The sequence below is a fragment of the Stigmatopora argus genome, chromosome 11 (genome assembly GCF_051989625.1).
Source record: "Stigmatopora argus isolate UIUO_Sarg chromosome 11, RoL_Sarg_1.0, whole genome shotgun sequence".
Taxonomy (NCBI): Eukaryota; Metazoa; Chordata; class Actinopteri; order Syngnathiformes; family Syngnathidae; genus Stigmatopora; species Stigmatopora argus.
Genome location: NC_135397.1, coordinates 10,693,907 through 10,721,278, shown reverse-complemented (window position 1 = coordinate 10,721,278; position 27,372 = coordinate 10,693,907). Strand labels below are relative to the sequence as shown.

The following is a 27,372-nucleotide window of genomic DNA, read 5'->3' as shown; positions in this document are numbered from 1 at the left end:
GTCCTTGTGCCCTGCGATCGGCTGGCCAATGATTCAGTGTGTCCCCCGCCTCTGGGCCGAAGTCAGCTAGGATAGGCTGTAGTAAGGATACAGCAGTTCAGAAAATGAATGAATGAATTACTCAAAGTCTTTTGGCATACAACTCTTGCAAAGACTTCTACCTGGAGTGTTTTCCCTCAGCTCTGTCAACAACCTGGCCACAATGCTCTTCCACCCAAGATTAGCCACTGAACAGATAACGCACACTGTCAAAACGCAGAAGTGTCAGCAATTGAGTCATTCTCCGAGCTCAAGGACCAAACTGCCTCCAGCAGACGCTCAATTTTCAACTTGGCATCCTGGTCGATGGATGATTCACTGTTTGCATTTTAAATCCATGATTCAGCTTACCAGTTTAACTTTACTCAATTTCATTGAAAGCAATCTTACCTGAACCAAAGTGCAAAATGAAAAACACCATAGTAATACATAGAACAACTTCAAACACTGCAAATACAATACACGATAAAGTTTTTATCGTGTTTTCATAGCAAGAAAAAAAAACCTGTTAGATTTTAGACAGTTTTTATTTTAGGTGCCTGATATTTCACCAGCTGACTGTTGGTGTTTTAAAGGGTTTGTGTGAAATTGTTATTAGATGAAGTCTCAAAGGCCTCATATGAAGGCCAGTAGTTGCTGAAATTCCAGTCTCATGATGAAAACATATGATGTCAGGTGCGTTGGCTGCCGCAACCGATATTTGAATGTCATGAAGTGTATGTTTTGATGGCAAATTCACTTTACATTTCTTCACATAGTGATGAATAGGGGAATATTTTAAATCACATCTAATTCTGCCCCCTCTCTCACTTCACGGTTGTACCTCTCATTATGTACTCAGCTGCATTATTCAAGTACCATAGTGCCAGTACGTGCTGTGGCTCCAACAATAGATAAAATTCAGTAGCTCCTTGTGATTGGGGTTAGAGAGTGGCTTTATTCTCCAACCTTACATATTAGATTATAACATTTCAATAGAATGGAAAAAAATAAAATTACATATTTATACGACAGCTCTTTTTGACTTACTACAAGCATGCAGACAATTGCACGAATCCCTCTGATCCAAGTCTCAAGGAAGTCCCAAATCTTTCATGTTGTAGGCAAGTCAAGTCACAAGGTTGAGTCTAGTCATCAGGCTACGTCTGTCACGTCGTGCAGACATGAAAACGGATATGCACTCAAACGCAGGCAGAAAGGGACACTAGGACAAATGTATACTCAATGGGTTTTAAGAGACCAAAAGCCAAGTGCAAACAAAAGCAAGGAATCCAAAATTACAAGAAAAATGAACCCAAAGCCGTGGAATCAAACAATACATAGATTTCTACCGAACTGTGACACCCAACCCTAGTGCCAACCAGCCCCGTTATCCCGTTCCGCTAACATAATCAAACATTGCCCTTTTCAACAAGACACTCATGCATATGATTTTGTCCTGTATTATGATGGATATGTCAAATAATTTTCAATTTGTAGAATGAACGAGTATTATTTAGTACCACTGTAAATATTTAAATACTTTCAGTGAGATTTCTCCCCAGTACGACAATTACATCTAAAAGTCAATAAATCTAGAACCTCATTAGTTGTCTGAAATTCACTGCTTGAACATGTCAGCAGCAGCACAGCTGCAATGACAGACTCTTTCGTCTGGAGTGCAGCACAATTCACATCGGCACCAGACGTTATTGTTCATGCAGCGCCTTACTCTGGCGCCCGGTGCTTCACAATTCTTATTCAGAAAGAGGCTTTCTCCCATGCTAACACACCTCCCATCCTTTTGCTTGGCAACTCACACACACCAACTCGAGCTCTCTTTCTCACTAAAGGAAGAAATCAATGAAACCAGGGATCAATAAGACTCTTCCACTACCAAGCCCACCGTCTCCTTTTTAAAGATGATGCCGTTCAATAGTGAAATAGCTGCAGTCTGACATCGATAGTTCCCACCAATTGGCAAAATGATTTATTAGTCTATCTCTAGTGACTCTTCTAAACCTTCTTTTTATCATGTTTTTTTTCCCAACGATGTGGTTTGAAAGTATTGATCGTAAAATTAGTCACCCAATGATTTTTCCATTTCTACAATTCAATTTACTTTTGTTACAACGTATTGAAAGAGCCACCTTAGTCGATGGCTTTAACCTCTGGGAGATACAATGAAGCCTTGTGTGGCTTTGTTCAATCTTTAGTTGGCAAGTGTTGCATTTCCATTTTATATTAAAATAAACAAAGCATTTCAAAGATTGTCAATGAAATAAATGTTTAAAATGAATAACAGAAATTACAGTCATGACCAATGTTCCCTCTAATTTTTTGTTTGTCTGGGCAGAAAGACAACCTCCCTGAGCACACTGAGTACCGGTGTTTTCAACATCATCATTGCTCGCTATGGGCACACACCAGTATCACACCTGCCATAAGCAGGTGCATGTCTACTACACATAAATGATTTAGTAATAATGAAATGTAATGATTAATATCTATGAATGGGCGGCCCGGCGGATGAGTGGTTCGCGCGTTGGCCTCACAGCTAAAAAAAATATTTTGTGCGCTCCATATGATTTGCTGTGCGCAGTGAAGACGACAGTAGTGAAAGAACACGATCCTGAATATATGTGGCTAAATTGAATTTCCTCCACAGGGTGTCTGGCGCTCCCTCAGGCTGCATTCAAACTGCAGCTATATCTGATTCCAAAGTTTCATCCTCCTATGCAATTTTTAAGGCTGGCTGTTTTTTTTTAAGATAATGTCAAAATCGGAATTGGGCCCATTCACACTGGACCACATTATGGTTTAAACTCATAAAATTGGTATCATCTATGAAACAAGAATAGATAAAAAAAGTTTTAACTTAAGGTTGATTGCAACAAACATATAATGCGGCATGTTAAAGCAGGGGGTAAAAATGCATTTTCTGTGTTGACTTGTAACTGAGTATTCAGTAAAAAAAGGGGCACCCACATTTGTTGTTGCCATCCTTAATCTCCTAATAACTTTTCCCAAGACTTTTTATCTTCCTCTGGCACTTTAGACATGTCAGTTTCTATTCTCTTTCTTCCATTGCTATACTTTCATATATTATCTTGTTTCGATAATTGCACTCAAGCTTTGCCTTTATGGCCCTATCTCCCCAAAGGCCGATGAAGATACCCCAGGGGCTGCTGTTTTCCCTCACCATTCCTGTTTCTTTTTAAGCGCTCAGCATTTCAATTGGCGCTCTCTGTAGCACTTTGTTTTTCATCACGTAGTGACGTCACAAAAAAACCATCCGAGTTGTTCAGATTGAGAAGCATCTTGTCCGTATCAGATACCAAACTACCTCCGAAAAGTGGTTTCATTCATTCATTTTGGCTTGGAGAAGGGAAGTCTGAGCTTTCCTACTGAAGCTTCTGCACCCCTCCGTAAAATACGCAAGATGATATGGATGGATAGAAGACATTGCTAAAAGATTATTTTCAGTTCTTAATTTGTATATCATAAAGTGCTGGAACACAAGGTACATAAGAGCCCAGGGATGATGACCCAGACACAAGTCATGCTACACATGTAGATTGGTGTTAAATTCGCCGTACAAATGGCTGTTTGTCATGCTGAGGCTTTACAAGCCTCAGTTTCAGATTACATCCATGGTAAATGGTGTTGACGATAATTTATAATTCTTCAGCCTAATGTATTATAATTGCAATCATCACTACTGGTCCATCTTAAAGTTGTGTGTTTGCAGTCAGCAATTACATTCTCAACAGGTCTAACTCGTAACACAATTTATTTGGGAAACATTGATTTCAATGTAATCAATTTTAACAATCTTTCTGAACAAGAGATTTATAGTAAAGCATTTCAGTGAGCTAGACAACATTTTTATTTTCTGATTTCATCCCATCAAGAATTCCCTACCGTCACTATGTACTACGACAAGAGTAAAGATAAGTAGTGAGTGATTGAACCTGCCTTTATCACAGCTGCATTTATCTCAACCAATTTCAACAAGACAGCCAACTTCTTGAGAAACTGCCCATACCTACTAATCCTAAATCCTACTGCTGAAGACAATGCATACAAATCTATACTCAGGCAGCTTGCTTGCTGTGACTTTCTGTTGCTTTCCACTTTATTTTTTTCTTTTAATTTATATTTCCAAATGGCTCAATGAATTTGATACATTATGGGATAACATTATTGTGTTTGCTGTAATGTTGATGTTTACTACTACATTCATTTCAAGCTGTTAGCCACCATGGCCTTATTTTTTCTCACTACTTTAAAACTCCCTATACTAACTGATCAATGCCTGGCTCTAACTCATGTCTCGTCACTTTAATCTTGGGATACCATTAGTGTCTGCATATATACGACCAAGCTTGACTTTTGATATTTTGTCACAGGACATCTGTTGTCATTTTCATTCACGGCCACAGGTGAACTTTTCATACTCGCAAGCACAAGTGTTAATCTCACAAAGATAATCATAGTTGTCAGTTAACATCTCTCGATAATTTTGCATAAAAATACAAAGATGACACTAAGAAGGAAGCCAAAAATCTAGCAAATTAGTTACTTGTTAAGTGACTTTCATACATTTTATACTTTTATACCAAGTCTATGCCATGCATCTTTTCCTGTCACTTAAATTAATGTTCATGCTCCCATTTTGAGACTTTCATTTCTATCTTTTCTCACCTCATAATGAGACACCTCACCTCTTTTTTTATGTTTTTAGTTTTGCTCTATGTCACCTGTTTCCATTGTTGATTCCCTTTATTTTTTCTCTTTGTAATATGCCAATGTGTTATGAATTCCAGTTCGGGTGTCGATTTCAAATCTGTTCATCACACGTATGAGTACATTTAGCCAGCTACTTGGACGTGTATTATTACGTGCAGAGACGGTGATAAGGTTACCAAAAGGTATTTCCAAATTCACCTTTCAATAAAAGAGTCATCTGAAGTCACATCCTTTAATTCTTGCAAGAAGAGAATAGATCCACCCGCGTGTCCGGTCAAGATCATTCTAATAACTCAATGTCTCTCTCGCTAACTTATTCATAAGATTTTAACACCATGCCCCACAGAAGTCTAAACATTTTTAGAGTCTCATAACAATTTATCTCAGTTCTCAAAACAATTGTAGGTCTGTCGAATTTTCCCAAGAGAGTTTTGATGTGAACCATCCTGAGAAGCTGATGCTTCCCAAAATAATCCACAGTTCTTGTTGTGAGCCATCCTGAGAAGCCGATGCTTCCCAAAACAATCCACAGTTCGATGTGAACCATCTTGATGCCCAAAACAATTCACAGTTCTCTTGATGCGAACCACAGTCATTACTTTTGCAAGAGATGTATTAAAATGCCCTTTGAATTAATGTCAATAACTCTAAAATTAAAGCAAAGCGTTCTTCGTTGCAAGCACGTATATAATGATTAATATTGATACACATTTATAATAATGCTAAACCTAACAGACGGTCTGGCTAAGATTAATCTAAATGAAATATTTTGAGAGTAATGAAGATAATCTATATCTAAAGTCTTAAATGGTTTTATAAATAAATGGCCAAAAAATTAAAGGAAGAGCATATAAAATCAAATCTCAGTTATTCCCCTAAAGCCCTAAATTGTATTGGAATCAAGATGTAAAAGTAATAGTTATATTTTTATGTAAATACCCATGAGTTGGAGCCCAACAGCCACTGGATAGATGGATTTTTTTTGAATGAGTGAATAGATTAAATTGGAAAGGAAGTTTTTGAATTGACAGCCATACCTTCTGGCTAAGACAAGAGTTGAGAGCTTTTATGTGACAATGATTGGTAGTGGCGGCATACTGCTTAGCCGGGTAGGATAGGAGTGTGGTCCTGGCTTGTGCACAAGTCCGGTGGCAGGGACGGACAAAAGTCTGAGGAAATGGGCAGGAGAATTCTTCCTTCAGAGAAGGGAACAGGGGAGGCTTGAATCCATTAGCACTGAATGTGTGACATTCCCATGCCCGAACAGATCAAGCCAATGTGTTGCTGACCTATTGCACCCAGAGCTGCGGTCATGTTTGGGACAAGGGTTTTTCAGAGACAATGCATTAAAGAGCAGTCACCACTTCTTTATTTTTCTCTCAGTTTGGCTAAGGGTTGATTGTGGGTGGAGCCCAGAAAGGTGTTAGGAAGCTGCAAAGCTCTCAGTACGAAAGATGTGAATTGAGGACTCTAATTAGAGACCACATACATAGCTTTGCTGTCACCTCATCAGAGGTGCACATTTGTATCAAATTAATGTTTAGTCAGGCTCAAAAATGAAGTCCTTTGAGAAATCTTATCCGCAATTCCGGTTAAGTCTTTGACACCACTTGCTGCTCCTTTTCATCTCCACAGCCAGTGTGACATGCTAGTGTTTGATTTATTAACGATTGCATGTTGGGGATGTACAACTAGTTTGGATTGAGTATTTATCTGTGTTCGATTGTTGATGCCTTGATCCACATAGCAAGTGTGTTATGTTAAAGAGTGTATCAGTATTCGATTACTGATGCCTTGGAGCACATGGCTTGGCAAACACGGGAGATTTCCCTCATAACAGTAAAGTTGGATTGAAGAAACAACAACGGATCACTGTTCTGATTATTTCTCTGTGTTTTAAGATTAAATGCAGGGTGCAACAGCAGCAACTCCAGATTGCCCAGCTAAAGTAAAAATATGCAATTTTTCTTTTTTAAATCTAATACAGGATGCAGGAGATAGAGATGATGAAATGTATATAATGAACTGTAGGGTAAAAAATCAGCAAGAACCAATGTTATAGATTAATGGGTTGAATTAATACTGTTGCTTGTATACTGTTGTGTATATATGTGGGAAACATTGACGTTTTAATACCATGCATTTCTAATTTACTGGAGAGATACTTGTACTAGTTTCGTGAGATGAAACAACCTGCGTTTCGATTCACGTGTAAATAGCACCAAGGTTTTTCAGCTCATTTCATTTGATTGACTGGCGCTCACACTCGGAAGGGTATGAACCTTGGAGCGAATGACAGGCCTTTTCTGTGTAATGCATTGTGGTCATCCTACAACTTCAGATTTGTGCTTACTGCCTGGAAAAGCAACCATCCTCTGCAGCAAGAGCAGTTAATGAAGTGTGTTCCCGGGCCCTCGTTGCCACTTTGACAAAAAGTGCAAAATGGGAGTGATCTTCCTCCTGCTGGCCCACGAAAAGACTGCAGAGGGAGATATCTCAGATGAAGTGGATTTTTCTTTCTGTCGGGAGTAGTCACTTGGAAAAAAGAAAAAAAGAAAAAACAACTTTCATCTTGCAGCTGTTTAACACTTATTTAATTCTGACTGCTTGCTGTGTTAGCCAGTGAAGTAGTTCAAGAAAAAGTAGTTGTCCTAAAGTTGTTTCACCTTTTTAATCCTTCTGCAAAATTATCGCAGGTTATTAGGTTAACACTTAATAACTTTGGAGCGTAGTGATTTCAAGTTAACTTGGGGTTTAGTGTTGGAATACTATTTTTGGGGAAGGGAAATGACATTTCCATTTTTATTTGACCATCTTTATTGAACGTGTATTTTCAAACTCATGAATAATAAGACTAAGATCATGGTTGGGACTCGTACGTCACTTTCTGTCTTTAGCTTTTGTCTTTTATGTAAAGTCTAGTGGATCGGCTTATTGTCCCAAGGTGGTAGTAAAATGGATATTCTTTTTTTTTTTTTTTATTACAGCGATACCTAATTCAAATTTGTCAACTTTCATACTCTGTTGGTAGAGGGGGAAAAAGCAATTGATCCAATCGATACTAGTAGAATACCTTTTTCCAAACACGCAGTTGTGTTCCTTACCTGACATGTTTCAACATTGATTGATCGATCCAACGGTTTAATGAAGTGGACAATGGAATCTTTCAACAGAAGATGAGTTGAGCTCAGTGGTCATTAATCGGAAGGTGTCATCATGCATGTCTTTAAGTCCATCACACTTGCCCCCCATGATGAGTTTTTCAATCATTATGACAAGAGGCTTTTACTATATAAATGCATATAATCATTTTTTTAAACTGGAAAGTGTATTGCAACACGGTGTAGTATTGTTTAGGTAAGCTCCACCCACAATTTGACAGAGTAATAATTCATCCAATACAATCATACCATTTCATGTACAGTATGTTAAATTATAGTGTTTGCTTTGCGCACAGTAGAGACCAAAAACCTTTCGTGTACTATTGGACCCTGTTTTACATACACATTTTTGTTATTTACTATTTGAATGAGTACCTTCCAAGATATCATCGATATAGCAAATATATTTATATATGTGTGTATCTACTTTTGTGCTCGTGCACTGAGCCTGAATTCCCCAATAACACTTTCTATGACAATAGTGAATGGAAGCAGCTCCCTCTAAATGTTGAGATTACTATTTGTGACCAGTGGGTGTGTCATCACTCTATTTTATCAGCCCATTTCACACTAGCTTGCATTCAATGAATATAATTTCACTTTATCATACATTTTACAGATAGCGGTCGATGGTATAGCCACACCTTTTATAACTGCCTATCTCCACATTTAAGTCGTACTTTTCTTTTGAGCATTGCCAAGTTTACTAGTTTTTTGTAAGACTGGTTTCAGGTAATTGAATCAAATCCAGCCTTCAGGATGAGAAATTTGCTACACTCAACCTTGCAAATGTCACAGACTAAAACATTTTTTTTTAAAACAACATATATATTTTTCATAACTGTTTCATATGCTTAGTGAGCCATTGAAATCTCGCCCTGAATGGCAAAATACCATGCTTGGTGTTTTAAAAGCCCATAATTACCTTGCAATGTATCATTCAACAAACTCATGGTATTGCTTATTCTTTTATTAGAAATTCCTCTTCTATAGTAATTACTATTGTGTACATTCACGACCACAAAATGACGTCAAAGGTAAATTCTTTGCAACTGTTTATAAACATTTTGATGTAATCATTAAAGCAATAGAAAATGTTATTTTATTTTATGTAATGGATTAGTGCAGTAAAGAGTACCTGTAGGTATATGAATATTTCTTCAACTTTTGAGAATAAGAGAGTTTGATGTCTAAGGCTTTGTTCAGACTGCCCACCAAAAAATGATTTTTAGGCCAACTAGAGTGAAAGTGGGTGGCTCTTTTGTAGTCCGAAACAGTCACAGAACATAGAAACCAGATTTCTGTGATACAGATTCAAACCACATGCAGGTGGTAGTTTCAAATTTGATATGGACAAGACACTTATCAATTTGAAAATCTTAAATCGGATTTGACTCTCCGAGACGTCATTCCAAGGAATTAAAAACTGAGTGGAACTAAGAGCACCACAACTTTACAACATATTTTTTAGTCTGTATCCGTTTTTGCTACCGCAACCAAGATGGCGCCGTTCAAGTGGCAGCCGGTGGCGGTAGCTCCGTCCACTCTTGCTCATTTAGCATTTTTGCTGCTTTTCTGTCTTAATGATTTGATTTGGGGATTCTTTATGATCCCATTTACTTTGATTTGCTTTGTACGTTGTGCTTTTGCTTTGTTGTTCTGTCTAATCACCCTCTTGCTTCTGTCACAATGAAATTTCCCGAATACGGGATGAATAAAGTTGTCCAATCCAATCCAACAAAAGGGCAGTGTGGAAAGAGAGAAAATCACCTTTAAAAACTGGAAAGAATGGAGCACTTTGTAGGGAAGAAGTACACTTTCTCATCAGTCTGTGGGGTGCATGTACTGAAAAAACAATATCTGAAAGTGTTTTGTGAGCTATGAAAGAAAGAAGACATGGTTACAGGGTTATTGCTAATTGATTCATCTCATGTAGCATGTGGTAACAATTCCATAATGCCTGGATTAAAAAAATAATTTAACAATCTGATGTTCACAAAACTTAAAGAAATTGCAGTATATCATACATATTTGACAAGTCATGAATTGTCTTACAGTGCAACATTGCAACTTTGTCGGTGTTTATTTTGAATTACATTTCCAAACTAGTATGTCTGATTTTGTAGTCTAGCAATAAGAAATCAAATCTAAAGAGCTCAGTCACTTGATCAATTAAGGTAATAGTGCAAATATGCTTCAATTTTCTGTAGAGCTCACATATTGGACTTGAGAGCAATGGGAAAAGGTATTTTGGTGTGAGTTGGCATTTACCCAGTTTCAGAGTGATGGGAAATTACAATAAATAGAGAGGAGGCATTGTGCCTTGTATGCATGTGTCTGTAAGGCTAATTTTAACATTCAGCCATTTGAATTGCTCAATTTGTGATGTTATTTATATTTTGTTGGGAAGTACAACAGTAGTATTCGGTGTAGGATAAAAAAAAAAAGGTTGGAGTGAACCTCGGTTCATTCAGTACCCTGTAAATTTAAGGTGGTGTCATTAAATTAGCTACTGTTGTAAAAAGTGATGGGGAACAATAGTAAATTAATTCATTCAATAATCCCTTGATCAAATGTCAATAAGGAGAGTGGCAATTAGCTCTCGGCTGTTTGCTTGAGTTTCAAAATCTCAGTTTTAATCAGATTTTTGGCACGTTAATGGTTTTCTCATGCATCATCTGTATAGAGCCGTTATGTAAGAGTCAATACAATCACTAAGCTCATTTTAGCTGGACATGCAAGCAGCTCTTTGCTGCTCACACTCGTATGATTCATTAATTCCTCGGAAATTAAATTCAGAGTTGCGATGTCCTTTTCCCTGTCTTCTAATCTAATAAATGTAATGACACACATTTCTAAATTCAATCAGCTTTAATCTGAGTGGGATACAGATGCTTACAAGAACAGAACATTTCTAGGAATGGAAATGGTCCTTTTGGGGGGGGAAAGACAAAGGAATAATTCGCTTTTAACAGATGATTACATCGTGCCAATCTATCAAGTATCGTGGCAATTTGTGTGAATATGAGGTTTGATGAATTATCATGGCAGTTTTTGTGAATGAGGTTTTCCAATTAATGTTTTTTTTTTTTTAAATGCTCTAATTGCATTTAAATAATTTTCTAGGCCATACTACCATAGCTTAATGAACTGTCAATTTCGTTATTTGCAAAAAACAAAACTCATCATGCAGAAGATGATGCTAATATGTCCATAATGAGCATATTTTCCAATAATTAATTAATCATTTGTTTTCAAATGACTTTTTATCATTGAATTATAAAATAGAAAATTGCAAACAATGCTATTAACATTATTATTATTATTATTATTATTATCATTATTCCATACACTGAAATTAGAACTAGACTCATGGGTTTTGCTCATTGCTGTCGCTGCACATTATAGCCCATATTTTCCTTTTCATGGATAAATTCATTTTCTCTGTGGTGTCTGCATTGTGCACCTTTAAGCAATGTGCATTCTTCCATGCAGGCTTCGTACACAGACACACCCACTTTGCGTGATCAGGGAATTTGTGAACAACCAGCAAATAGCATGATTGATTAAATTCTTAGACAGGTTGCAAATCATGGACTGTTGAGTCTCTCAAGAATTATGGATGTCGTAAACATTTATTTGGAAAATGGAATGTAGCACGCTTTAAATATGAATATATTCTATAGCAAATAGGCAGTTGCCAACCCTCCCAATATGGAATGGACATTAAAGACAGCGAAAAACAACCAATCCTATGTGGCCATTTTTAAAACATATGCGTGGCTGCCCCATCTAACGGTGCAACTGTGAAAACCTTATGTGGATGTGTCATGCAATTAGTAGTTGTTTTATGAGTACCCGTGTTTAAGGTCCAGGTCGCCGGTGCTGTCATTTTAGTTTAGCCTAGACTGCCTTCCAATTCTGTTTGGGGTCTTGCACTGTCTTAGTTTGTGTGTGTGTGATCGTCATTTTACAAGTCACAGGTTAATGTCTCAATCCATCCACCACCCAAAGCACTGATCTATCAGTCTATCGATCGGTCAGTCTGTTCATCTCTCCATCCACGTCATCCATGCACCATTCTGCCATCTATTCAAAAATTCATCAAACAGTTCAAAAACCCTCACCCGGTCTGTCCATTTATCCACCCCTCTAACCCATCAATCATTCCTCTGTATCCACCCATCACTGCATTTATCTTGTCACATATCTCTCTGTCTATAGCTCAGGGGCTACTGCTTTTAAACTTGTTGAACCTGTGAAAATGTGTCCTTGGAAAAGGTGTATTTGCCCTGTAATTCATCAGCAGTTAAAAAAGAATTTGGGTGGTCTGGCAGACGAGTAGTTAAATGCGTTGGCCTCGCAGTTCTGGGGTTGAGGGTTCGATCCCAGGTTTTCTCCGGGAGCTCTGGCTAACTCCCACATCCCCAAAAAAACATGCAGAGTAGGCTGGTCGAACACTCTAAATTGCCTCTAGATTTGACTGTGAGCATGAATGGTTGTCCATCTCCTTGAGCCCTGCGATTGGCTGGCCACCAATTCAGGCTGTCTCCTGCCTGCTGCCCGTAGTCAGTTGGGATAGGCCCCAGCACCCCCCGCGACCCTTGTGAGGATAAGCAGTTCAGAACATGATGAATGAATGAAAGAATGAATACTACTAAGTTAGTGAGTGCTCTTGTTTGTGTGAAATCCGAGGCGCTGTCCAAGGTGCTGCATCCAGCCCCTCCCCTGGACAAGGGAGTCACGTGGACGGCTGTGTCTGTGGCATCTCGCAGTCCGTGAACAAGCTCAACAGGGAAGGCATACTGCACCTCTCCCTGCCTCCACTAAAATCGGATTCACACGTCTACTCTCTTCACTTGAAAGATCCTTGCTGTTTCCCCTTCCATTATTATTTGGTGTCCTCTCTTTTACCCCACGCGTGTGTTTTTTCTCTTTTTCTCAATCTGCGGACACAGTGGAAGGACGCTCGTTGAAGGTAAATACCAGAGCAATGTAACTCGACTAAAGTGTGAAAGTGTCCTGTTTACTCTTGCGTTTTCCCTCCCCCCATCACATATTGAATTGTTTTCAGCCAACGGGGTTTTGAGGTGTAGTCCTTTCACTCCCGTGTTCGTTTTGCGCTGACTATTTAGCGTCCGGTGCAAGTGTACAGCGCGCATATAAAAGTGATAATAGGTACCATTTCAGCTTACATTTGCCTCCGGGTTTTTATACTTGTCAAATTTTATACATATATACAATTGAATGGAAATGAACACATCTTAGCCTCTTCGTCTTGGGCAAGATTTGGAGCGCTATGGAGATGTGCACAATGTTGAGAATGCCGTTGCTTTGGGGGGAAAACGCGCATGACGAGTATTGGAATGAATTATTAAATGACCATTTACGCCGTTTTCCCAAAACACAACAGTATATATGCATAGTACAGTATTTACTCCGCGTCACCGATAATGTGGGTACATCCCAAACACTCTTTGGGGATACGCTGAGTCGTTTCCTCCTAAGTACCACACTGAGGCAAAAGCAACACGCGCATTTCTTTAAACGAATGGACTAATTTTCTTTTCTCTTCACACGAGAATTGTTGTTGGCTTTCAAAAGTACTGAAGATTTTATCTAGTTAATGCTTTTATTGCACCAGTACAAAAAAATCAGTGGATAAGAACTTGGTTTCAACTATAATAAATAATAAATTGAATAATAATAAATTGTGTATTCTGAGGCTGCTATTCTTGCAATGAGTCAACTCTTTAAAAAAAAAAAATAAGGCTAGCGTTTGATTTGATATCTAATGCATCAAATATGACGACTGTGTGAAGTAACGTGAAAAGAAAAACTGAATTATGTTTGATTATAATTAAGAGCATGGAATGAATGTGGAAGTAAGAAAGCACTGCATAAACGACTAACTACATTTTTGGTTTAATATACTACCCCAGCGGTGGTAGGGTATGTGGGATGACGTGAGACTTGACAGGCTGCTTAGTGATTGCTGTTGTGTGATACCATGACATCACTGCAGTGTTATTGGTTTTCTGTCTTGCAGCTGATCTCTTTGGAAATATGTCCTGACATTTCAGTCAGCAAGAAAAGTAATAGCTTATCTGTCGATCTAAACGTTTGATTTTTTTTCAAGACTGAATGATTTCACCGAGCAATATTAGCATGGGAGAATCTTGCACGGAACATTGAAAGTCCAGATTGTATTTTTTCATGGAAATTGGCGAGCTACCTAACCATCTTCTATGACTAACATTTTCCTTGAGCCACAATAAGATACTGGGTTCCATATGTTGTACACAGTTTGAACTTGAAAGGCGTACGCAAAATGATCTGATTATAACTCAAGATGCATCAGGATATCTCAAATTGTGAATTATTTATTTGTATTACGGTGGATGGTGAATTTCACTGGAGACTTGGGTCACCTACTACAACCCATCACATCCCAAAATAATGGAAATACATAACATATGCAAGTATACTGGAAGTTGCAGAGAACAAGAGCGGCAATGCATATATTTGAGGATGAATACCAATGTTATTGAAGAAAGAAAAATGGCTAAACAGTCTTCTGATCTATCAAGATCAAACAACTAACTGCATTGCAGTATAGCAGATTGCATTTATCTGACATCATGGGAAAAGCATACACACTTTAAATATATTGTTGCATTATCTAACTGCATTTGTATGTCTTTATATTTTATATTGTATTAATTGTAGATTGTAATATATATTATGAAAAATGCATTAATATTTTGTAGATCTGTTGTGGAAAGTGCAGTAGAAATAGATTTGGGATTGTCATAGCAAATGGGCATCCAAGTTAATCAAGTTAAAGTACATTGTATCAACCAGAAAGATTTAGCTTAACCAGTCAAAGGATGAGAAAATGTTGACATCACGCTCAGGTCGAATGTAGAGTTAAAATTACAACACAAAGATCAAATTTAATTGGAAATATCTACATACACTTAAAGCTGGGCAGCAAAAACTACGACATGCTATGAAATAAAAATAATGGACTGTTAGAAATGAATTCAAGTGAATATTAGCAATTTTGAGTTTTTAAGCCAGTGGAGAAAGCTTTGAAGGCCCTGACAGTTTTCCACTAGTTTATTCCGATTCAACCACCAAGTGAAAGGCTGCTGTTTAATTGACATTTTGTTTCTTTTGCAGAGAACTTGCTGGATGGACAGAGTGCCTCTTCTGATAAGATCATCTGCTAGTGTATCTCCACATGGCTTCTTTTCACTTTGTTAGAGAGGACGTGGGGTGAAAGGCCCAAAGCAAGGCTTACAGTTACCAGGCAAAATCATTTTGGCATGAACATGACGATTACGACTGCAATCTCAACTCGCGTGAAACCCTGCATCCTCTAAGTGGCATCAGGAGGAGTTGTTTCATGATCACAAACATTTTTTTCGTGTTTGAAGCACTGTTAAATTGCTTTGAAGAGCCATGGCAGAGAGGACCCTGAAACAGAGCAGACAATTTTGGCCCAAGCAGCCCAAGCAGTGTTAACATTTTTCCCCAAAGATAAAAGCACGACCATTTTCTGTTTGACAAAAATCAAATATTCCGCTTCGGTTGGACTATCCTACCATGAAAGCCGACATTATTTCGCTCTTCTCTCTCCCAGTTAGCACAATATTCTTCTTGTTGAAGCAAAGTATCCTTTAAATACATTAATCCATCTTCATAGATTAGTGTTCTCACAATGGTTTTACAAAAGCATCACAGTGCCCATTTGATTTGGGTCGGGCTGCTCATTTGCAGCTATGTAGAAGTTGGCACTTGTCTGGAGTTTACAGGTGCACAGGGACAGTGGGCTCGATTCCCAGTTTGGAATGCGTGCTGTGAAAGTGAAATGACTTTCAACATGAAAACAAAGAGCTCCCACGGGCTGCTGGTTTACTTTGACGACGAGGGATTTTGCGACTTTTTGGAACTCTTCATACTCAATGGAAGACTCAGCCTTAGTTTTTCCATCTTCTGTGCCGAGCCCGCCTCTTTGATATCTGATACGGTAGTCAACGACAGCCAGTGGCACGCTGTCACAATAAGGAGAAACTTTAAGAACACGACCCTGATGGTGGACAATGAGAGCAAGTGGGTGGAGGTCAAGTCCAAAAGACGGGATATGACCGTTTTCAGCCATTTGTTTATCGGTGGGATCCCGCCTGAGTTGCGATCGGTGGCATTGCGACTTACGTCTGCTGCTATAAGGGATCAACCGCCTTTCACTGGTTGGATAACGGACTTAAAGGTCAACAACACAGCATCTGCCATGGTGGACGGTGACGGTGTTGTAAAGGACCAGTGTGGCCCAGCTAACATGTGCTTAAATGGTGGAGTCTGCAGTTTAATCAACAACAAACCTACCTGCGACTGTTCTCACACTGGATTCCAAGGAACAGATTGCAGTGAAGGTAAGACATGTGCATGCATCCACTGTGACTGAAACATTGGTCCAATAAAAACAATGAGTGGTTAAAAAAAAATTGAAAATCTAACAACTTCAAATCCCTATGGCTTTAACATCCTGCAAAAAGTGAAAAAATCCTGTATTAAGTGATGTGCCAGCAATGGGATGTGTGCCATTGATCGGCTCTTGTTTGGAATGAGTGCCTCTCCTGCTAGGCCTCATTAGGAAACCATGCAGGTGCTCTTCATCCCCATAGGTCTTCTTCAATTCTTATCCTACTGGTCCGTCGGGATCATTTGACCTATGAAATTATCCCTCCAGTGGCTTGCCACAGACACCAAGACCATAAGTCAGTTCAAATGGCAGAATTAAACAGTCTTTATTCTCGACAAGCACAACAGTGCACCTACTGCATAAATGATCACAAAAAATGATGAGGTAACAAGGCCATAATGATATCAATCATGTTTCTACCATAAATCAAACAAGAATCCAAATGCAATATGATAGACCATTGTTTTGGCCCCTTCTAATTTTGACACTGTCGAATTGCAAAGTTTTTGAAGCGATTACTTCACTTCATATTTTACTTTTTATTCGGAATGGCCGAGTTATTTCATGCATTCAACCAATATGATGTTTATCAGTTGTGTATTATTCTATTTTGTGATCTAAATTTATATTATCAATGGGAAAATTTATCAATTTACATATCCAATCCAATAGAATGTTGTGCATTGTGCATGTCTATTAAACTATTATTATAATAGTTCCTAATTCACTCTGTACATTTCAGGGGTTTATATTAGACATACAGTAGTATGTCCTTATTAGCCATATCTAATGTTAGGATGTTAATTTTCTTACAGCCCCATTCACGCATGTAATATTTTGTTACACAATAAGCTCATTAGGTCAGGTTAGCTTGTCAGGCAAATGCAGCCCAAGTTCCTTTCACTGGATTGCTAATACTTACTGAGGCATATACGCTAATTAAAATGCCATCCGTGCATTTTGCCTGATTGTATTGCTGCTGGATTTACCTTAGTGCAGTTAAATTATAACCGAACAGACCTTGTGAACTGGCATGATAAATTCCTGGAGCTGTAGTTCAGTAATTAACTTTGGAACAAAGTGGAAACGAGTGTATTTGTTTAAAATGGCTACATATGTTACTATTATTACATATTTTACAGTTTAAATGGTTATGAAATAATGTTTTATTACATATATTCGAATCGGAAGGTTGCATATTAGTAGCCTTTCTGAGTGAAGGATATGCATATTCTACCTATACTTGTCGTGTTTTTCTCTGGATACTCTCGCATTCTCCCAAATCCCGGAAAAGATGCATAATAAGTAAGTGTGAATGTGAATGTGTGTGGATATTTGTCTCTTTTTACTCAGCAGGCAACCAGAACAGGATGTACCATAGTATGATAGGGTAGGCCCAAGCGCACCCACGATTCTCATGAGGATAACCGTTGCAGATAATGACGATACCTTATTTCTGGGAGTTTTTCCCCCCTAAATAGTGATTTGGGACACAAGGTTGCCTTTGCGCACACCGTCAAGTCAATCATAGCTTTTTTTGGGACTCGAAAATCTTTACTTAAAGATGTTCAATCTTTAATTTTAGTGTGTTTACATCCAGATTACGTGAACTTTGTAGTAATTATAGCACTTTGTGTATACTATTTCAGTGGGCATAGGTAATGAAACAAAAAAACTTTTATCTTTAGGCTGATTGATCACTAATATAATTTTTCCTAGGTTTGAGTGTGAGTGTGAATGGTTTGCCTTGTACCCTGTGATTAGCTAGCCACCAATTCAGGTTAGTCCCCTGCCTATTCCCCAAAGTTGGCTGTTACAGACCCCCGCAACACTTGTGAGGATAAGTGAAATGAAAAAAAAAAGGAATTAATTGGTGATTTTACTAATCCTTAGTCAATTCCAGTCTAAAATATGTCACACTTTTGCATTGCCAAGCACTGAACTTATCTCTTATGAGGCAGTCTAGGCCTCTACTGTAATTGTCATCACTGCTGGTACAATTTTAATTCGCTAGCTTTTAATTAAAAGTCCTTGTAGCATGTATGTTTATATCATTATACGGAAATATTCCAACCGCTGCAAAGAAATGCAATAAATAAATTCATAGATCTCATTTGTGAGTCAAAGCTGTTGTTCTCCACAATATATTAAACAGTAGAGAATTACATTTATGTCAATCAGAAATATTATACAGAAAATTCTCACAACAGTATACTTTGTTTTGATAGATCCAAATAGGCCAGCAGAGTAAACAAAAGTCGGCCTCCATCCATATTTCATCTTACCTAATGCAAGTGCACATATTCAACCTTAAAATACATGAAAATGTAGACATTACCTGTCCATTAAATTATTTCAAAGCTGCTCTATTACTTTGATCAGATGAAAGGATTATTGGCTTTCCTACAACAACTGTCATCTCTCCCCGCTCAATCACAAGCATTCACGTTGCATGACTACGCCTGCACAAATCCCTTTGATCGGTTAGAACAATTATTTAAATGCATTGTTTTATAGCGATCACTTAGTCCAATAGAATATGTGCTCCCATTTCTCATTAGCGAAATAACATAGATGCATTGCCATATTTTCATCCTTGGAAAATGAAATGTTCTTTCTATTGTTGCACATTAGCTAAACATAAATCAGTACATACTGGTTAAAAAATATATATAAATATATAATGAGAGCTCAAATAAAAATGAGGTTTATTTTTATTTGGTCTGATTGATAGGCAGTGTTTGACTTATGTTCGAACCAGTGGAGGCTGCCTTGAACAGCATACATGTGTGCAGTGACCTAGTCATATTTCACAGCCTCAACCAACCTTTACTTCCAATAAAGGAAATGCCATCAATCAACTTGTGCACTGAGACTGGAGTAGGAGCTATATATTTTTACAATAGTCACTCAGTTTACTTCCTTGCCTCACGAGCTCAACTCTCTGTGGTTATTATTGCAGTGACTACGTTGTGCTGATTTTATGTTATTACATGATTTTGAAATGACGAATCAGGGTAATAGTCCTCGGACGTTTCGTCAAAAGACCAAACGTCGGTTCGACCAAACGTCTTTCGACCAAACGTCTGGTCACGAGGGTTAATGGAGTACCAACGTTTCTTCCTGTTCTATAAGTTGAGTCTCATACTGGCTGGTTGAGTGATTGATGATGACCATACAATATTTCAACATTTTAGATGCACGAGAAGTATGGTGTCAGTGAAATCAAGTTCTTAACAATGAGCAATCCATAATTATCTACATTGTGCAATAGGAAATAAAATGCTTTAATTGTGATAAATGTTTAAGCTATGGTGCACAGCCCTAATGTGCACAAATTTTTTACACAGAAGATCTAATATCCTGTCGAGACCCTAGTACCATACTAAATTGCATCGCTTGGTGGAAATGTACCTTTTAGTCGGAATCTAAGCAAGTGTTAGAACTGCTACCAAACTGGTGGAATGACTTCAGCATAATAGAGGTCATCTCTATACTAAGTTGGTTACTATGGTGCATCATGCAATCCTTCATACTCAACTTAACAAATGGAAAAGGCAGCATTTTACGGAAAGTTGTGTTTTTCATTTGAATAAGTGCTACCTATAAGGTGTGTTGATCACTCACTGCATTAACACAATCCATGTCTGGGAAGTGTCATTTTCTAGAAACCTTTGTGTGCCCCTACTCAGACAAAAGCAGATTAATATTACATTGCTGTCTGTGAGTCTAAAGACAGATATTGGGATCAAAAGATTAGAGGTATATCCTACAGGATCTCTGCCTGGTTTAAATACTACTGCTGGTGACTATCAAAAGATTTTTTTTTACAATAGTAAGACAATCTTTCCCTTACTGGACGTCTTCTTCAATAGAGGAAGCCCACAAATACCTCACTACTACAATTAAATTTATTGCTTTCTTACAGAGTAATTGTCAGAAGTTGATATGTTCGTGAAATATGGGGTTTTCCCATTTCTAGAAAATGTTGCCTTCGAGTCTATCTTGAATTGTAATGTCGATTTATTTTATTTTTTTTTTTTAAATATTTTTTTTTGTATTTGTGTCATTGTCTTTAAATTGTAGAACAATATGCAGTATCTTAACGGCAAAAGTGTTGGTATCCAAAAACATGCATGATAGGCTAAATTGGACACTCTAAATTGCCCCGAGGTATGAATGTCTGAATCGGCTGGCCACCAATTCAGGGTATCCCCCACCTCTGGCCCCCTCTGATAGGTTCAGCATCCCCCGTGACCCATGTGAGGATAAAGTGGTTCAAAAACTGAATGAAAAAAAGTTTTAGTATTTCTTCATTCCCCAATTGGCCTGTACAATTACCATTTATGCATCAAAGATGAAAAGTGTCTTTGCCTGTAACACTAACCTAGATAAAGTAATCCTGGGATTAAGGTAATAAGAGCTAGAGTACAATAGTATTTTATTAATTTTTATGCTGTTGGATCATTTCAAATCATAAGATGTGAAGCAAGGCAAGGTCCTTCAACACGTGATCCATGCTGTAAATGCCCACCCCCTTTGGTCTTCCTCTCTGAAAGATCATCCTTGGGCTATTGTTAGTATGCCATCGGCTCAGAATTTATAGCTGTATCTATATATTAATGTATAATGGGTTCTATGTTTTTGCTGGTTTCGATTCTTACAGCCAAAATATGCTAATGACATGTCAAATTGTATTTATTTTTTGCTGGTTTCAATTCTTACAGCATACAATATGCTAATGACATGTCACATTTTATTTTTTTAATCATTCAAACAATAATTTTTATCCCATCTGATTTGATCTAATGTGCAAACTCTATCAGAGCTACATATAATTTTCTATCGTACCCGTGTTTAAAGCTATATAATTAAATTATTGCATTTGAAATTGCAGGCATAATGTTGTTTAGATATTAATCGGTGCAGCTTATTGTCAACCTATAGTCCACAAATGATATTAAATGAAAATAGATAGGCATGTGGCAGTTGATATAAATGGTACTGTTAACTCAAACAGAAGTATATTACATTTAGCTAGTGACATTACCATTCCTTATTTTCTCGTGTATATTTAAAACCTAATGTGTCATTTCATTCATTCTAAATTATCATAATTTTGTACCCGACAAAGTTTATGGAAATAGAATGCCATAACACAAGAGCAGTTATCATTGTAGCGGTTGGGCTTTTTAACAAATTGCATTTTGCGTGCAGAAAAACCTCTTTCCACTTTGCCATGATTTGCCTCACTTCTCCATCAACTACTCAATTGAAGCAAACATGCAACATTTGCTTCAATTTTATCTCTGGCATTGTTAACTGAGTTTCACTTTAGTGAAAATATTTTAAGACAACTCATGATTAAGTGTTTCAATCTAACTTTTGTCCAAGCTGACCTAGTACTTAAAAAAAATAGAATTCCTGCTATCTGTTTTTGAGGCTATTTAAAAATCCTCTTGTTTGGGTAGGTGGATATCCTAATATTTAACATGACTCAATGGACTGGTGGGCTTTATAATAATACCTTACCATATTGCACTAGCAATTTTACAATGACAATATATTTCAAAATATTGTCCTGTACTTTTACAAATTATTACAATTAATATACCATAGTTGCTATAACATGAGGGAAACTAGCAAGGCATAGGCTGAAAAGATCAAATATAAATGCACAGCAAAATAACAAAATATAATTTTTGACCACACTTAATTACAACAGTTCTAATTCCCATTTCCTTGCCTTAACAAAGACTATAGCAGTACATTAAACCAGTTTTTGCTATTTTCCAGGTGTGGACATTAAGTCTTCATGGTGCAGTTCAGTTGTCACACAGGCACATTTGAAAGCACAGTGTCATTATCTCTTTAGGAAAATGATATTGTGATTGGGGTTTTATTGCGGCTTCCTAAGCTTTGCATACCCAAAAAGAGAAAAACTCTTAAATCCTGAAAAAATGATACACATATTCCCCTCTACACACATCTTCGATTTGCAGAAAATCATCAAGCGTGGAAGCCGTTAAATCTCCAACAGGGGAGCAACAAAACAGTCTATCATATTTACCAGCCGTAGACGTATTATACATCGCATTTTTGATTTTTACATTTGTTTTCATAATCAAAAGCAATGGTGCAGAACCAGCAAACGATTTACATAATTTTTAAATTTACGCAATTTGTTTTCGTGACTACACACCAGATGTTTCATTCAGCTAAGCGACACCTTGACTTTTTAATGTATTTATTGTGTCCCATTATAAGGGGAACGATCTGCACCAAAAATGCAGATTGTTTGTGATAGGCAGCAGAGTGCGTTATTGTGTAGTGTTACGACACAATAGCACTAGGATCACTTTGACAAGGGGATTAAATGGATTTATGTCTCTGGATTAGAATGTAACCAGCTGGGTACATTTGTAAAAGAAAATGTTTGGCGTTCGCGTGCGTGGAAGTGTACGAGAGAGAGAGAGAGAAAGAGAGAATTTGTGTCTTGTTTTAATGGCTTCTGTCAGGTGATACAGCTGTTCGGTTAAAGCTTCTTTTTTTAGACTGACATTGTGTGGCATTGCAATATGGGAATTTAGATTTTCATTCATTTGATTTCAAGTTGTTTGCTCCTATATTCTAAAAGTCGACAAGAATGAAGTCAGTGTGAAAAATAAGATTGAGATAAAAATTCAAATTTAAATGATGAAGTAATTTTGTTTTATGAGGATTACCTTAATATGTTAATATTAAAGAAAACAATCCCACTTTACAATTTAAGGTTTTGAAATTTTACCATGTAATAGTAGGAGGAAAATAGGCACATAAATACAATGCTTTATTCACAAATTCAAAAATTTTATGAAAGATCTGAAATGCAAAATCTAAAAAATTCAAACAACCTCTGGTAGCATGCTGTATTTTGTTACATATTTAAATGTATATGCTCATTAATATGTATTGTCCCTTATATCAAATAAATAAAACTCAAACTCAATGAAAGCTTTTAAAGAAAGCAATTCCACTTTACAATTCAAGGTTGTAATAGTAGGAGGAAAAAAGGCACATAAATACAGTGCTTTATTCACGAATCCAGAAATTTTATGAAATATGAAATGCAAAATCTGAAAAAATCTAACATCTGGTAGCATGCTGTATTTTGTTACATATTTAAATGTATAGGCTCATTAATATGTATTCTCCCTTATATTAAATAAATAAAACTCAAATTCAATGAAAGCTTTTACATGTAAAATGCGTCTCTTTACAAAAAAAAATCCAAGTTACAAAACCCCTTCTGGAGCCAATGAAGGTCATAAGTAGAGGTACCACTGTATATGATTTAACAAACGTCAAAATGGTCATCAAGATATCAGTTAAATATACCTGTAAAAATAATTTCATTGTTAAAGTAGTAAATCATCAATTTCAATGTTATGCATCTATGCAAATATCATTGTCATGCTTTGCTTGGATGCTTTTTCAGCAAATCAATTCATCCTCAAGCTTTGTGAACAAAAGTATTAAAATGACAAATAACTGAACATGAAGCATTCTTGCGGTACATTCTGTATGTTATTTTTTCCCACAAAAAGTGGAATGTACTGTATTTTCTTTTAACGTAGCATCGACAAACGTGAACAGTTGACTCCTACATGTTTCACACTTTGTTCCCGAAACTTTCTTTAAAATGTTTTGTGCATGGTATCTGAGGGGGAACCAGTGATCAGGGTAAGTGTTTAGTTCAAACCACCATGTTGAATTTGGGCACAAAGCATTTTTGAGAGGTAGGAATTTTTGTTTTAATGCGCCATACAATGACGGAATTAACAACTTGCATTTGTATAATATTTAAGACAAGAATCAACCAAAGAAAACACTTAATGACCGACTGTTTAAAAAAAAAATGTATAGGCAGTTTTGGTGCCTTAAACATCTGATTTTGCATGTATCCCTGCTCCATTTTTTTAAAATAAAGCACGAATAGAATATATTATTTCAATAAAGTCCTTTATATTTTGACACATGACCCCACTGTTACGTGTGAACATCCCTCATCCCCCAAAATAAAAGTTAAGAATTTTCACTTGCAAACAGCGTGCATTATTTTCCAATATCAATTCACTGCAGAACAGAGCTTGCCACTCCCTGCTCTGTCACTGTGGAGTAATCTAACAGAAATATAGTATTGTATTAGTATGCATTTCATTAAGGTAATATCCTTGTGGTTTTTTTTAATCAGAAAAAATCTAGTGCTGTAAGTTTAATAGTCATTCATGCTTAAATTACTTAATTAAACTGTCCTACATAACACGAGTAATTTTCAAGATGTGTTTTATAACCCTCAAGCATTATGCCTCATTGCCTTTTTTTTTTTTTTTTAAATAAAATCATTTAACATTCGTTGCTGGATGTCTTGCACAAGAAAATGTCAAATTTGTATGTCAGATAAGCTAATAAGAGTGATTCACACTAGTATTAAATCCTACTCTTTATTGCATCGTATGTCTAAAAGAAGGAAATAAACAACAGAAGAAAAACGAACAAATTTTGGGGTTATATTCGGTCACTTGCATGTGATATTTCAATGCCTTGCATGCTTACATGCAATGGCCAATCCTCTTATGCATGCTGCTTAATGGATGTCTTCCTTTCTTTCTCTTTGACTGTCTGTGCTTCCAGAAGATAAATATAAGGAAGGTGGGTATAATCCCATATTTTAGCTTTCGGTATTGTGAGTGTGCAAACTTTAATTCTTGTAGCTGATGGACCCTTTAATACAGCACCATACATATTAGCCAATGTTCGAATTAAGGCAATAGTCATGTTGGTATTATCACTCTGGTAACAGAGGTTTCTTTTCATTTTTTTCATCAGCAAATGGATTGAACTCCTAAACTGTAATATAATATAAGCCACACGTAGTGCTTTTTTTTTTTTTAAAAAGATCGGTTCAACCTATGGCTGTGGATTTCAAATATGCAATTCATGTAGTCTAGGGCATTAGGTTTAACTTGAGTCAGGTAAATATATTCCTTTAACATATACACAACTGTCTAAAGCCCCAACATTCAACTATGTATGCAGTAAATGCTACTCCTCTTAGACATTGAAGAAAACAATTTTAAATGGTTACCATATTATTTATTTCACAACTGTATTATATATGATAATTCATTCATTCATCTTTGGTACCGCATATCCTTACAATGGTCGCAAAGGGTGGTGGAGCCTATCCCAGCCAACTATGGGCACCAGGTGGGGGATACCCTGAATTGGTGGCCAGCCAATCATAGATATATAATATAATATTAATGATTATTACAGTTTTGCTTATTAGACTTGGATCTTGGTTGATCAATGTATTTTAGATTGTATTTTGGAAGGGCGTGGTGACTTTCACAAAATTTATTGTATATTATTTCAAACAAACATCATTTATGGGTTAGTGCTGTTTATTATTGCTATACAGTGTAAGTTGTTTAACATTATAATTGATTTAATTGTAAATAACAGTCTTCTAATGGGAAAAATTAGGTGCTCATTTGCAAGCAATTCATTCTCATTGGAAGAATATCTATTTTAGTGACATCTTTTGCTATTATTGTAAATTTTATTTGAAATAATAAAATATTACTGTTGTGTTATCAGTCTGAAGAGACTTGTTCTATACCTTATTTTCTTTATAGCAGGAACATACAATTTTATAGGAGTCTGTATGATACAGTGCAAGGATGACTTGGTTAAAGTGCATGTTACATTTACATGGCAAGTTATAGGAGAGACTTCTTGACTCCAGATAAAAATCTGTGCATTTTAAACCTCCAATACGATGAAAGATGAATGAAGGTGTCTGAATGAGTAAGTAGCCGATGGCGCATTCCGACTGTGAATGCTCATCAGGCTTGACCCTGTGTGTGCACTTCTTTCCGTCCCACTCTTCCTTATCCCACCCCTTTCAGTAACACAGACATCTACTGTGAAAATAGATGCCTTTGTGTCTGTTTTTTTGTTTTGTTTTGTTTTAATTTTACTCAACTTCCCATGATCCCTTGTTCTCTGCTGACTGTGCTCTTGTTTTCCTCTTTAAGGTTTGGCACACCTGATGATGGGCGACCAAGGTATGAGCTCTTGTTTGTTTGTTTTTATCCTGCCTTTCCTCCATTGTCCCTAACACTGTCATTGTGACCTGAATTGTGTGTGTTTGACCCCAGCCTTAAAATTTGACACTTCTAATGTAGCTTTTCATTAGAATGACCTCGTCGATGTTAATTATCAAGAGTATACGAACCATCTTATGATCTGAATTGCCTGCCCTCTCTCGTCAGGTCATTCCTTCCCATTATGTTCTTAGTGTGTAAATTGTAAATGATTCACTATGTTAGTAGAACAGCTTTTTCGAGATGGAATGCATGCTTTGGAACCACTGCAATGTAGTAGTTCCTGTCATTTTAGCTTCTGTTTATCCTTCTTCCATAATTCAACCAAACATAATTGTTTCCATTTCTGTTTACACCCACAACAACATCCTTTTTTCATTTCCTTAACCAACATTACTCTTATTGGCGTCTCCTCCTCTCCTTTTGTACTTCTTTTTTTGTGACTGGAACTTGCTTTCACTATGGACCATCTCATCAAAACTCATAGGTAAAACTAAAGGTATTTTCCCATTCTGAGTTCTAAATTCATTGCCCGATGATATTTAAACATTGTACCATATAAAATAGTTGAGGTCAGTGGCACTTTTAAATACTAGCCGTCTTCAAGGTAGGTGCAGCTTTTGCTTCACAGATATTTTCTGCCACTTGCTTGCTGCATGAGAAGACAAAAAAGACACAGGCAAAAGGGCATTTCATTTTTTTTGTCCATGGTCTACAAATGGGTTTTTGGGGAGTGATCATAGTTTTGTGGGCCTTCCATCCTGGCTGTGATCCTCACCTCTTCTCCCTGTGGGGTAAGTGG

General features: G+C 37.0%; 1 protein-coding gene across 26 annotated transcripts in view; it reads left to right on the top strand.

Moving 5' to 3' along the window:
- The first annotated feature begins 12,705 nt into the window (after positions 1 to 12,705).
- LOC144085185 (neurexin-1a-like) overlaps positions 12,706 to 27,372 on the top strand; it is a 171,342-nt gene continuing 156,675 nt past the window's right edge. For 9 of the 26 annotated variants that reach the window (XM_077614257.1, XM_077614253.1, XM_077614266.1 and 6 more), the window contains exons 1-5: positions 12,706 to 12,909; positions 15,117 to 16,369; positions 25,093 to 25,110; positions 26,502 to 26,531; positions 27,058 to 27,069. In XM_077614257.1, the coding sequence (XP_077470383.1) occupies positions 15,658 to 16,369; positions 25,093 to 25,110; positions 26,502 to 26,531; positions 27,058 to 27,069 (772 nt within the window). In that variant the 5' untranslated portion in view covers positions 12,706 to 12,909; positions 15,117 to 15,657. The remainder of the gene's footprint in view (positions 12,910 to 15,116; positions 16,370 to 25,092; positions 25,111 to 26,501; positions 26,532 to 27,057; positions 27,070 to 27,372) is intronic. The other 17 variants (XM_077614274.1, XM_077614272.1, XM_077614281.1 and 14 more) reach the window with 4 other exon arrangements.